We start from the raw sequence: 13413 nt of genomic DNA on the forward strand, positions 1-13413 counted from the left end.
CGTTCATATTTTTTTTTCAAAATATAGTCTGGCCCCCCACAAGGTCTGAGGGACAGTGGACCGGCCCACGGCTGAAAACGTTTGCTGACCCCTGCTTTAGACACAGCTTGGAGAACCTCAGGCTCCCTAGTAGATAAATCACTGTAGGTTCCCATATGTATAGTGGCAGCACCTCAGCTGAGCCATAGGATCACCCTATCAAGCGTGAACTTTGGCTTCCTTTGAACTATGAAACTCATGTTGTGGAAGCCCTTACAAGTTTACTCTGGAGTAAATCACAATGAATGGGGCTTACTTCCAAGGAAGTATACGGTGTATGCATATAGGGCTGTCGTCTCAAATGTGTTTTTAGCTCGCTCATGGATCTTGTTATAAATAAACCTTTACTTTGCAAGAGGTCCTGTGGTTTCACTAAGAAAAACTAACAACAAAAATACAAATAAGCAGCGAATAAACAAAAAACCAAGGGGTAATGGTAAGATTCTTGTGGCTGGTGACCTCCCCCCCCCCTTTCTCTCTCAGTATCGAGGGGAGCTAGCTCAGGGAAGCGACAAAGGGATTTTCCACACTCCATAAAGTGTTAATAATGTGCGCGATTGTTCCAGATCAACTCTCAGTCCAAGGAACGATAAATAGGTGCGAACCTTGCCTGCTGCCCCTTATACTTTTCCAAGCAGCTTCCTCCTTCTTCTTTTTGGAAGAAAACAAATTATAGAGAAGGGGAGTAATTCAAGCGGGCAGTTTTGGCTTTCAGCAGACAGGGGTGGAGAGAGTGAGTGAGTGAGTGACGAAGGAGGAGTGCACAAAAGGAAACCGAAGAGCCGGCCACTAAAAACTTTTTTTGTGGAAATGATTATATTGTGCCACATTTATTGGCAGTCCAGGCTGCAGAATTCAACCCCCCCCCAACCCCAACCCCGGCCCTGATCGCTCTTCCAAAACTTAAGATCTCGGATCTCTCGTGCCTTTTGGGCTCGGTTTCGGAAGGAGGCCCAGCCTTTTTGATTTCCACCCGAACCTGCAAGAACCAACATTTTATTTGGAAAGGCGAATCTCACAGCCGCGCTGCGGGACACTCTTGCAAAGTAACGCGGGGGACACGGACGCACGCACGCACGCAACCAACTCCTTCTCTCTCAATCCCCTCCTTAAAGGGAGGCGGGATCTCCGGGCATTTGATCTCTGCGATCCCGCCCCTACTCCGGTATCCTAAAGTGGTTCCCAAGCACTCTCTAGTCCGGCAGGCAAACGGGGGGGAGAGGGAGAGAGGGGTGGGTGGGAGAGCAAAGGAGGCAGCCCACCAAAAGTGCAGCGGCGTCTTTCCCGCCCCCCCCCCCACGCCAGCCCCTCTTCCCTGCACTATGGTGCACCCGATCCACCACGCTCGAGTCTTTCCGCTCCTGCCGATCAACAACTCTCCAGAGCGGGCAGTGGTGGCCACAGCAGAAAGCGACTCCGACCGGAGGGATCCCCACGTTTAATAAAAGTGTAGTTGCGGGAGGTGGAGGAGGAGGGAGGGAGGGAGGGAAGAAGGAGAGAGGGAGGGAGGAGGGGAGGCAGCCAAGGAGAGTGGGGGGAAAAAAGCTCTCTCTGAAGTTTTGGCTCCAACAACCCCCCCCTCCGCTCTCCTCGCTCCCCCCCCCCCACCTCCAAGCAGCAAGAAGGCGAAAGAAGGGGACGAAACGGGGGTGTGGAAAGGCTGACCCGCTGCAACGGAGCGGCACAAACCACCATGCAGCTTGTGTTATGGGCAGTGGGATTAAGCACGCTCTTCCTGCAAGACTTCTTGAATGTAGCCGGTGCAGCAGCAAGGAAGGAAAGGTTGCATCTGAGACAAGGTAAGATACAGCAGCGCCTGAAACACTTCTTTTTTTTAAAATAAAATAAAAATAATAATGATGATTTTTTTTCTTTTTAAGTTTGGCATTGCTTTGCTTGTGGCGGGGTGGGGGGTGAAGGGGGGTGTCACGCTTTTCTTTTCCAACGCGGGGAGGCAAATCTGCAAAGCGCAGAAAGCGTTCCTAAGCAATCGGAGCTCCAGACGTATCCAGTCTGCTAGCAGCTCCGCCTACAAATATATGTATGCTGTGCTTAAGATTTCGAAACACTTGCAGCCCCGCAACATTGCTGTCGGTAGTTCAGCTTGCTTTGCTTTTCTCTTTTGCTGCCTTGTGGCTGGAAAGCAAGCCTCCCTAAACTTTTTTGTTTTTTTAAAACAAAACCTAAAACTCCAGCACTTGCGCCATGTGTGTACTTCTGCTGCAAACAGCTGGACATTTCTGTTGGCTCTTTTTGTGTTGCTGCTCGCAAGCTGCTCAGTGTTTAAAGGCAAAAAACTTTTGCATTGGGGAGGGGAGCTCCTGTTAGCAAACCTGTTAATTCGCTCACCTTCCTTGGGCTGAACTGCTTGGCTCAGCCTCAGACGGATGCTGTTTGCAATGGCCCAGAACTAAGTGCTTTCTTTCCAGAGCCGCATAGGGTTTTTAGGGGATGTCAACCTTGCGTTGCAAATACATTCATATATATAGGAGCTACCTGTGTGCATTTTGCGGTGGTTAAGGAGTTTTATGTCCCGTTTTTGCAATTGCTGCCGAGTGCATGTGCTGTTCGCAGTGCTTAGCGTGGTTACATAAGAGCGGAAAGTTCCCCCCCCCCTCCCCTCACAGGCAGCCTCTGCCCTATTGCTCTAAACCGCCAGCCTCCTTTACCTCTGTCAGCGTTTGCAGAATGCACATGAGATATTTCAAGTGAATGAGACAAGGGATACCTTAAAACCCTTGAGGAAGATGGACAGTGTTCAGGAAAAAAAAAAACACCTTCCACAGTCCCTTACTGTGTCTTCCCCCACAGATAAGGAAATGGCCACTCTATGGGGCAGTTGCTGGTTTCCTCTGGTACTGGATTTCTCACAGGGTAGAAATAATATTGCGCAGTACACAGATGCGCACACTTGCACCCGCTCACAGGCGATCTGTTTTGTTCCCTCTCGACAGCTAAACTGCTGGAGACTCTGAGTGAGTACGAGATAGTGACCCCCACCCGGGTGAATGAGTTTGGAGAGCCCTTCCCTCCCACGGGCCACTTTCGAAGGAAGAAGCGGAGTCTCCATTTGGACGCTGAGGCCTGGGGCCCGGATGCTACCTCCTCCTCCTCCTCCTCCTCCCCTTCTTCCAGTGCCATCCAAGCACACTATAGGCTCACAGCCTTTGGGCAAAACTTCTTTTTCAACCTTACAGCCCATTCGGGATTTATTGCTCCTCTCTTCACTGTCAGCCTCCTGGGAGTACCCGAGGTTAACCAAACAAACTTTTACGCCGAGGAGGAAAGTGATATTAAGCACTGTTTCTACAAAGGACATGTCAATACCGAGCCCCAGCACACAGCAGTCATCAGCCTCTGTTCTGGGATGGTGAGTAAAGTCCCCTTCCTTGCTGGTCTTGGCTGTGGATGGAGTTTTGTTGTCACAAGATGGACAGCCCCGACTGTTGTCTTTAGGGGCAGGGGATGGGTGGAGGAAATTCATTCTCAGCCCTTGATTCTGAACCACAGTTGGGGATGCTTGGGATAATGTCACACTTTTTTTTTAAAAAAAACACACACATCCTTGCCCTGTGGCTCTCTTGGAACCTGTCTGCATGTGGGAGGGGTGCTGAAGTTAAAGATAAGGCTTTTAAACAAAGCAAAACTCCTGTTTGTTAAAAGTTGTTTGCTGATGGGTATCAGAGGTGGCAACTTTCCTTCCTTCCTTCCTTCCTTCCTTCAGCACCCCTCCCCCTCTATTTACAAAACACTCTTTTAAAAAAAAGAAAAAGCGATCTAGAATAATGCAAACATCTCTACACACAACAAAAGTTAAGGAATTGCCATTGTGGTCCGAGGCTAGAGCAGTAGATCAAAAATCAAAAGGATTCACTTTTGAGGAGAGCTCATTTTGATTGATGGGGAAGAGGGGAAAGCGATGTGGGGAGGGAGAAAGGAAGGTGGGGGGGCAGGGCGACACCAAGGAGCTGCCAGGAACAAGCAGTGATCATTAGCAAATTCTGGGTTTTTCCCCCCTCCCAAAGGTCATTAGAGCTAAGTCCTTCTCTACCCCCCTATTCCCATTGACAAACACATGAGCAGTGTCCAGCCAAGGAGACTTAACAGGGGGACTTGCAGGGCTCTGACGTGAGGCTGGGATTGCGATGGGAGAGGAAGCTGGGAGGTGGGGTTACCCCAGGCGGCTTTCTGGAGGAGGGGGCAGATGGGTGGGCTTGGTGGGAGGAGGATTCGCAGTCAGAAGAACCCCCAAACATGGGTGGTGCTCTGAGCCGTTTAAGGTGGAAGGAGACAAATAGAAGCAGCGTGTGTTTTCCCCTTTTCCTCCCCCCTCGCTCCCCCTAGGGACGAAAGTTTACTGCTCTACAGCTCTGCAACTTGGGAAGTTTCTTGAAAAGTGTCCTTAAAGCCAGTGGGGCTCCTCTCTAGTTTAACAGGTTTTACGATGGAAAGCATGGCACGGTGTCAGACTTTGTGCGCAGTTCTTGCTAAAGAAGCCTGCCCGAGGATGGGGGGTATATATTCAGGATAGATACCGATACTTTGACCCATTAGGTGGGTTTGCGGGAAGAGCGGTGCGGCTGCCGGCTTTCAGAGCACCAAAATAGTAATTTGATTAAGCTGTCGTTTCCCCAATTGGAAGAAGTCCTGTTTTAAGAAGTTGCAAGAAAGCCTTGGGTCCTGCTGTCGAAACCTGACGCTCATCAGCTTTCTGTCCCAGTGGCGTAGAGAAGAAAAAAAGATGATAGGTTTTGCTTTTCTCCTCCCTCCCCATGCCCCCCCCCCGTTACAGTGTGAGAGAGGTTTAAGCAGCTAAGTTTTAGCTATACTTACCAGGCAGAACTGTCCTGGTGTTGGGGTTGCCTGTGGCAGTGCCCTACAGGTGTACATCAAAGGTGGGAAAGGGATGCAGTGACAGGTAGCCCATTTTCTCCCCCTGCAAAGCCATGCTCCTTTCCTCCAAAAATGCTGCTTGCGCAGCTGTAGTAAACCTCTGTGCCATTGTTGTTGTTGTTGTGATGTTCTGGTGCTTAGGGGGCGGAGGCAGTGGAGGGGAGGGAGGGCCCAGGGCTCTGTGGAAAGAACCACCAGGGGGTGGGAGTGTGTTCTGCCAGCCCTCTGGACAAGCATGACTTACCAGAAGAGAGAGGGGCGGGGGGGGGGGGGAGCGGGGGGGGGGCGGGAGAGAGATAACAAATCATTTTCCTAACTCAGGCACTGTGCCTTCCTACTGGGATCGACCTTAAGGGAGTCCAGGAACTTCCCAGCCTCTTTAGCCAGCTGGAAACTTAAGGTGGAAAGGAGAGGAATACGTCAAGGGAGATCTTCCCTCCACAAGCCCCTGTGGGGAATAGTGGGAATGGGACCGAGCGGGGCCCTGTGTGCAACTTGATTGGATCACTCTGCAGCGAGTGTCCTTAAGTGCCCCTGAGATGCGGTCTCTTGTGCCACCTCCAATCTTGATCGTTCTTGGGCTTGCGTTTGAGAGATCCAGGATGATGATAACCTACAAATAAGATGTCCAACAAAATTGCACGTCGGAAGGTTCGGGACAGATGAAGCGAAGTGCTTTTTCACTCAAGTGCATGTGGAACTCCCTCCCAATGGAGGCAGTGATGATGGCCACCAGCCTGGATGGCTTGAAAAGAGGTTTCTTTTAGATGAATTCACGGGGAAGAGGGCTCTGTTGGCTCTGCTGTGCCTCCACGGATGGGGGTTCGAATCCTGGCTTCCCACAGGCATCCGATTGGCCACTGTGAGAACAGGATGCTTGGACTGGATGGGCCATTGGCCTAATGCAACAGGCTCTTTTAAAGGTTCTTATAGAAATCCAGCCTGAGAAAAGAGAAGTTTCTCTCTCAGTTCACTGACCCATGCCCAATTCTGCCGTTTAGTCCAGAAAAAGTGGTAGTCCCCACCTCCGTCCAAGAATACATAAATACCTCAAGGTGCAGCTTGTGACCAGGGAGAACTCTGTGAGCAGAACATCTGAGGAATTCCCTCCTGTTGCCTTGTTCATTTGGTTGCACCACAATGGTAGAGTTAGTGTGTGGTTTGCACAATTTTTTTTTAAAGAGCAGGACAAAGTCATCTGCTTACTACATTGTGGTACCTAAGATTCTTTCTGGCCATTGAGTTTATATTCAAGGAGCTGCAAGCAGACGTCGTTCCTCTGTGGCCGGGGTGGGGAACTTGTGTGGTCTCCAGATGCTGGTGGACTCCCCACTCCTGTCGGCCCAAGCCAGCATGACCAGTTGTTGGGGATGATGGTTCAGCGACATCCAGAGGCATGCAATTTCCTCATCTCTGCTCTGCAGGCCTTCAAACAACATCGCATAGTATTCACCTTAAGGAATCTTGGGAAAGAGCAGACGATGCAAAGCAAATGCTGTACATGCCACGTGTACCAAAGCCACCCAAAATACAGCTTGACAGTCATACAGATGCAGCCTTTGCACAAATTCCCATTCTTAGCAGGAGTTTATAAACAGAGTGGGCCAGGTGTTTTTATATGTTTTGGAAGCCACCCAGAGTGGCCAGATGGGTGGGTTATAAACAATCAAATGATGATGATGATGATGATGCAAGCCATGCCTGTTGAAATGAGAGCCAGTGTGGTGTAGTGGTTTAGAGCGGTGGACTCGTAATCTGGTGAACCGGGTTCGCATCCCCGCTCCTCCACATGCAACTGCTGGGTAACCTTGGGCTAGTCACACTTCTCTGAAGTCTCTCAGCCCCACTCACCTTGCAGAGTGTTTGTTGTGGGGGAGGAAGGGAAAGGAGAATGTTAGCCGTTTTGAGACTCCTTCGGGTAGTGAAAAGCGGGATATCAAATCCAAACTACTCCTACTCCTACTCCTACTCCTACTCCTACTCCTCTTCTTCTTCTTCTTCTTCTTCTTCTTCTTCTTCTTCTTCTTCTGCAAACCTCTGAAAGGTAAGGAGTCCTGTCCTCTTTTGCCCCCTTCTTCCCTGTTTCAGAGTCTTTGAATGAATCTTCTCCCTCCTCGACACAGCTCTGCCGGAAGCTTCATGGTATTATTTTCATTCCTTCTCAGCTCGGCACGTTCAGGTCTCATGATGGAGAGTATTTTGTAGAGCCGCTGATACTGCCTGACCAGCAAGAGTATGCAGAAGAGCACAAAAAGCCGCACGTGGTCTACAGACACAGCGTACCTCCGACAGCCGTGCCAAGGGACAAGCAGACTTGCGACACTTCAGGTAATCCCATCTTTTGCTTTTCCCTGGCCTTTAGCATCGAGTTTGCAGGAGGTAAGAATAATTTCGAAACCATCCAAGATAGCCCACGGGGACTGGAATCCTAAATCGGGGACGAAGAACTGATGGATGTGGGCTGCTTACTTTCTAAGAATATCCCGTTGCTCAGCTGAGTTGGCTTTGGGCTCTAGCATTATTGATTGCCCCAAGGCAAAACTCAGCTCCTCCTTTCATCTTTTGTGCTTGAATTTTCCCTTTTTGTTTCGCACTGCTTGTGGAGCTGGGCCCCCTTTCTCCTTCAAACTACAAGGGCACAGTATTGCATGAAACTCAGTCCATAATGCCCTGAGGCAGGAGGGAAGGGGAGAGCTCCTCCGGCCTTCTCTTTCATAGTGTTTGTGCACAAATACATTTACTTATAATGTAAGTAAGGGATGCGGGTGGCACTGTGGTCTAAACCACTGAGCCTCTTGGGCTCGCCAATCAGAAGGTCGGCTGTTCGAATCCCTGTGACGGCATGAGCTCCTGTTGCTCTGTCCTGACTCCAGCCTAAATAGCAGTTTGAAAGCACGCCAGTGCAAGTAGATAAATAGGTACCGCTGTGGCGGGAAGGTAAACGGCGTTTCCGTGCACTCTGGTTTCTATCACATTGTTCCATTGCGCCAGAAGCGGTTTAGTCATGCTGGCCACATGACTTAGAAAGCTGTCTGTGGACAAACACCGGCTCCCTTGGCCTGAAAGCAAGATGAGTGCCACAACCCCATAGTCGCCTTTACTGGACTTAACCGTCCAGGGGTTCTTTACCTTTACCTTACATTTACTTATAAGAATAAATGTATAAATAAATTTCTTTATGACCCTTGGGGTCTCATCCAACTTTACAATTCTATGATAATTGATGCATGCTTAAAACTGAAGATACAGTTAATGCATTGCAGGGTGGCATTGCTACTTTCATTAACATAAGAACGTTAAGGAAAGCCCTGCCTCCAACAATGGAGATAGATCATAGCCATGGTGGGCTCTTGATAGCCTTACTTTGTTTTGCCTTTTGTTCTTACATCTGTGCTGGCTTTTCCAAGATTTAGCTTCACTGGATGTCACTGAGTTCTAGCATTAGGTTGTTGTTGTTCTGTCGTTCAGTCATGTCCGACTCTTCGTGACCCCATGGACCAGAGCACGCCAGGCACTCCTGCCTTCCACTGCCTCCCACAGTTTGGTCAGACTCATGTTGGTAGCCTCGAGAACACTGTCCAACCATCTCATCCTCTGTCGTCCCCTACTCCTTGTGCCCTCAATCTTTCCCAGCACCAGGGTCTTTTCCAGGGAGTCTTCTCTTCTCATGAGGTAGCCAAAGTATTGGAGCCTCAGCTTCAGGATCAGTCCTTCCAGTGAGCACTCAGGGCTGATTTCCTTCAGAATGGAGAGGTTTGATCTTCTTGCAGTCCGTGGGACTCTCAAGAGTCTCCTCCACCACCATAATTCAAAAGCATCAATTCTTCGGCGATCAGCCTTCTTTATGGTCCAGCTCTCACTTCCATACATCACTACTGGGAAAACCATGACTTTATACGGACCTTTGTCGGCAAGGTGACGTCTCTGCATTTTAAGATGCTGTCTAGGTTTGTCATTGCTTTTCTCCCAAGAAGGTTACCACTTAACGATACAGGCCTGTAGAACCTTGCAAAACATTTCAGATGAGACCTTTTGGTCACAGGCTGATGTTGAGCACTAAAAGGACACTCCAGGAGAAACATCCTACTCCACTCCCATCTCACACATTTCCCCAGCATCTGGCATAAATATCCGTAGTGGGTTTGCATGGGGGGAAACCATCCATTGCTGTACCAGGAGACAACTACAACGTTCCCGCCAGTTGCCTCATTGCAATACATGCATGCGTTTATGAGAGAGGCATGAAGAGCCATATTTGCCTAAAACACATGTATGGAATTTGTGTGTGTGTGTGTCCACATATATTTGGAGAGCAGGGATGCCATTGACTTATGTTGTGCTTTGCTGTTATTATAGAATCCTTGAACCCCCCACAATGCAGGAACATGCAACTGTCTCATACAAGGGTTGAACCATGGCATGATAAGCACAGACTCTCTCTGTCCATAACTAGATTCCCCCTGCCCCAACTTCAACATAACATGTCTTTTTCTCTCTGTGTGTCTGTTTGCATCCAGTAATTTACTTCTTACTGTCCCTGTATTCCAACTGCCAGGGCGCATTTCGGCCTAGTGCATCGGCAGCCACACATTCTTGTGTAGCTGTTGTTTCTTTTCTTGGGTCCCGTGCTGTCCATGCCATGCAGGAAAGAGGCAATCTGGAACAGGAGAGATTTGGGAGCTGTGAGGTGTTCAGAGATGCAAACTACAGTTGCCGGGATTCTTTGGCGAGGAAGCCATTACAGTGGTACCTCGGGTTAAGTACTTCATTCGTTCCGGAGGTCTGTACTTAACCTGAAGCACCACTTTAGCTAATGGGACCTCCTGCTGCCACTGTGCCGCCAGAGCACGATTTCTGTTCTTAAGCGGAGTTGTTAACCTGAAGCGTACTTAACCTGAAGCATACTTAACCTGAGGTACCACTGTACTCTCAATGTGGAATAAGCGCTTTAAATGTGCGCTTCTGCAGAATGAACACTGAACCTGAAACCCCCTATGCTGGCCCTCACACTGAGTAGGATTGTGTCAGAATTTTGCCTGTGAAATAACCTGTCTCTCTTGTTCCAGGTCCCCTCTCTTCTGCTCCAGGTGCCATCTTTGATTGCTATTCGTAACATGATTCCAGCATTTCAAATACCATGCTGGGGGTGGTCAGGCAAACCTCTCACATGTTTAAATGCCACATGGATGGGGTGGCTATTCCCCGAGTCTGGTCGCCACACCTCCCTGTAGCTGTGTGTTTGGCGAGCAGGTAAAGTGACCCCCGTGCGTGCACTAGCTATGTACATAAAGCAACCCTTCGCGGGGGTCTTTTTGGGTCCTACTGAAGAAGCCCTGTTTGCATACATCAGTACACGTCTCAGGTCCTTTGTGCTCACTGAGCATTGAAGTGAAAAGCATGACTGGCAGATGAATCAGTGGCCAGGGAGGGCGCTATCCCTTGACCTCAAGCATGTTTAAGATGCGCAAAGGGGTTTGTTTATTTGCAACCATACTACCGTATTGGCCCGAATATAAGAACATTCCCCCCCCCCCATTCTGACAGTGAAAAGTTAAAGTGCGGCTTATATTCGTGACCTCGCGATATTGCTGCTGAAACAGCCTAGGATGCCACCACGAGGGCTGTCGGGGGTGCGTGCAGGATGATGGTGCCCACCTCATCTGCCGCTTCCAAGCCTCCCCTGAGCAGTCAGAGCGAAGGGGGGGAAGCCGCTGGCAAGGTGGGCAGGAGCGCGGGGCAACGGTTCACAGCTTGCGCTGCTACCGCCATGCGATCCCCCTCTGCCTGCCCTGCTGCTGTTAATGTAGGGGGGGTGCCTACCTGGCATGGTGTGAGGCGAGCTGTGCCCCCCCCTTTGCAGAATGTCTCTTCTTGCCCAGTTGGTCCCCGCCACCGCTGTTGGGGAGCGGGGGGTGGCCACCTGGAATGGGGGGGGGCAGCCGGTGGCAGGTTGCGGGTGCCCGGGCGGGCCGCCGTCGCCCTATGCAAACCTCCCCCCACCTGTACTGTGTAAGGCTGGCACTTTGGAGGAATGTTGGGGCCTCTTCGGCAGCCCCCCATTATTTCCCAGTGTGCTGTGCGGGTCCTCTAAGGCCACAATTTTTTGCTCGGACCACGTGGTCGCCATCACGTGGTCGCCTTATATTCGGGTATTGTATTTTTTCTCTCCCCCCCCCTGAATTTTAAAGGTCTGCCTTATATTCGGTTGCGGCTTATATTTGGGCCAATATGGTATGTGATAATATCACTAAGGCGAAATGAAGCTGAAAATGAATGTTTTTGTTGTGGGTGGGGGACTGGACGGGACGTATCCGCCTCTTTTCTAATGCAACTTGGTCACTTCTTTCTTTCTTTCTTTCTTTCTTTCTTTCTTTCTTTCTTTCTTCCCATATTGCGCTGTATTTGCAACCCCACTCATTGAATTCAGCACTGATCCTTTTAAAAATCAAACCTAGCTCAATGCATGGTTCAAGTTCAAGCTGACTGACAATTCTGAAAATGATTTAATTAATATCCTTTTTATATGGTTGTACCCAGGAAGTACACTCCAGGAGATATGCATCTCCGGATGCTGTAGGCATTTATAGATAATTTCAAAGGAAGATAAACTTTTTTAAAAAAACTTTTTGTTTTTAATCCTTTGTTACCCATTCCAATGGAATATTCTGGCATACAATTTCCCCCCTAGCAATTATTAGGGGGGGGGAATGGGGGTGGGAGAGAACAGTTTGCCAATACGCAGTAAATAAATAATGAAAACAAGTGAAAACAAATCTATACTTGCACACCGTTATTAACATCTTTGTAATCGCATAAACATAGAAAATAAAGTACATGATGTTCCTGTACTACAGGAAAAGGGTTAACAGCTGCCTCCACCACTCTTGCAATTCTTATGGAACAGTGTCTTAATAATAAACATTGCTTTGATTCTTATACCACTCTCAATACCTCTTTTCCAATTTTTTTTAATATAGAACTTTACAAACCTATAATATTGATGCCAGCATTTGTAAAGAGTCTTTTCCCGCCCCCATTACCATAGTTGCTTCCCACAGTTTCTCTTGTGATATTTTATGTATTAATATCCTGTGCCAGATGTCTGTGTACTATTCCCCCAGAGATGACGTTCATTGTTTTGATGTGCTTTTAAACAGTATTTGGCTCTCAAGGTCCAGACATCTGCCATAGCACTCACCCCGAGCTAATTCTCTTTGTGTTGTGGGCAGGTAGCCTTTTACCCAGGCCATCTTCTTCATCATAGCTGCTTCGTTGTGGTTTTTTCCCCCCTTTATTGTTATCGTTAGGCATTCGTGTTGATTTGTGAGTAGCAGGCTTGAAGCAGGAATTCATTGGATTCCAGTTTACTTAGCCATGTTGACTGGAACTAGTAGTGCAAAAATTGGCATTAGGGGTAAAGTGGCAACCAAAATGGTCAAAGGCCTGGAAACGATGCCTTATGAGGAACGGCTTAGGGAGCTGGGTATGTTTTAGCCTGGAGAAGAGAAGGTTAAGGGGTGATATGATAGCAATGTTCAAATATATAAAAGGATGTCATATAGAGGAGGGAGAAAGGTTGTTTTCTGCTGCTCCAGAGAAGCGTACACAGAGCAATGGATTCAAACTACAAGAAAGCAGATTCCACCTACCGTAAACATTAGGAAGAACTTCCTGACAGTGAGAGCTGTTCGGCAGTGGAATTTGCTGCCAAGGAGTGTGGTGGAGTCTCCTTCTTTGGAGGTCTTTAAGCTGAGGCTTGACAGCCGTCTGTCAGGAAAGCTTTGATGGTGTTTCCTGCTTGGCAGGGGGTTGGACTGGATGGCCCTTGTGGTCTCTTCCAACTCTATGATTCTATGAGCGAGTGAGGGGAAACCCCTTGCCAGGAGTTGCGTTAACATGTGAGAGGGCTGTGGGGAGTAAGCTTGCCAGCTCTGCTGTCCACCACCCGTTCCGATGGCCTGCCGTGAGTTGGAAGCCGAAATCCTGGAGCAGGGATCTGCTTAAGAAAACCCCTGAGGGATCAGATCACAGGCCCATCTAGTCTAGCTTCCTGTTCTCACAGGGGCCAAAGGAAGCTCACATGCAGGAGACGAGGGCAACAGCATTCTGCCCACTTGAGATTCTCAGCAACCGGCATTCCACAGCCCTCAACAGCGGAGGAGGCTTCTGGTGTTAGAACCCTGATTTTTCCAGTGTGGGGACCTTCCACAAGTACATGGGACTCCCCACTTCAGTCAATGCCCCTTCGGTTCATGGCAGAGGCAGGTGGAATAGTAATGGGGGGTTGGAGTTAACACTCCCCCCCCCCCCCGCAATGGAGCACCAACCCCATGTTGATTCAATACAGGAAAATTATGGCTGAAGAGAACTAGAGAAAGCATGATAGGTGTCTTAATGGCAATCAGTAGGGCTGGGCGATATATCAATAAATCGCCCAAAACTGGTTTGAAGTCCGCATCATGATATCGGTTTCATAATTTT

General features: G+C 49.0%; 1 protein-coding gene across 7 annotated transcripts in view; it reads left to right on the forward strand.

Annotated features, from left to right (window-relative positions):
- The first annotated feature begins 1606 nt into the window (after nucleotides 1–1606).
- ADAMTS9 (ADAM metallopeptidase with thrombospondin type 1 motif 9) overlaps nucleotides 1607–13413 on the forward strand; it is a 130118-nt gene continuing 118311 nt past the window's right edge. For 6 of the 7 annotated variants that reach the window (XM_033141296.1, XM_033141299.1, XM_033141300.1 and 3 more), the window contains exons 1-3: nucleotides 1608–1838; nucleotides 2994–3409; nucleotides 7098–7260. In XM_033141296.1, the coding sequence (XP_032997187.1) occupies nucleotides 1733–1838; nucleotides 2994–3409; nucleotides 7098–7260 (685 nt within the window). In that variant the 5' untranslated portion in view covers nucleotides 1608–1732. Of the gene's footprint in view, nucleotides 1839–2993; nucleotides 3410–7097; nucleotides 7261–13413 lie in introns of all 7 variants that reach the window. The other variant, XR_004426037.1, reaches the window with a different exon arrangement.

This window comes from Lacerta agilis, chromosome 2, assembly GCF_009819535.1.
Source record: "Lacerta agilis isolate rLacAgi1 chromosome 2, rLacAgi1.pri, whole genome shotgun sequence".
Classification (NCBI taxonomy): domain Eukaryota; kingdom Metazoa; phylum Chordata; class Lepidosauria; order Squamata; family Lacertidae; genus Lacerta; species Lacerta agilis.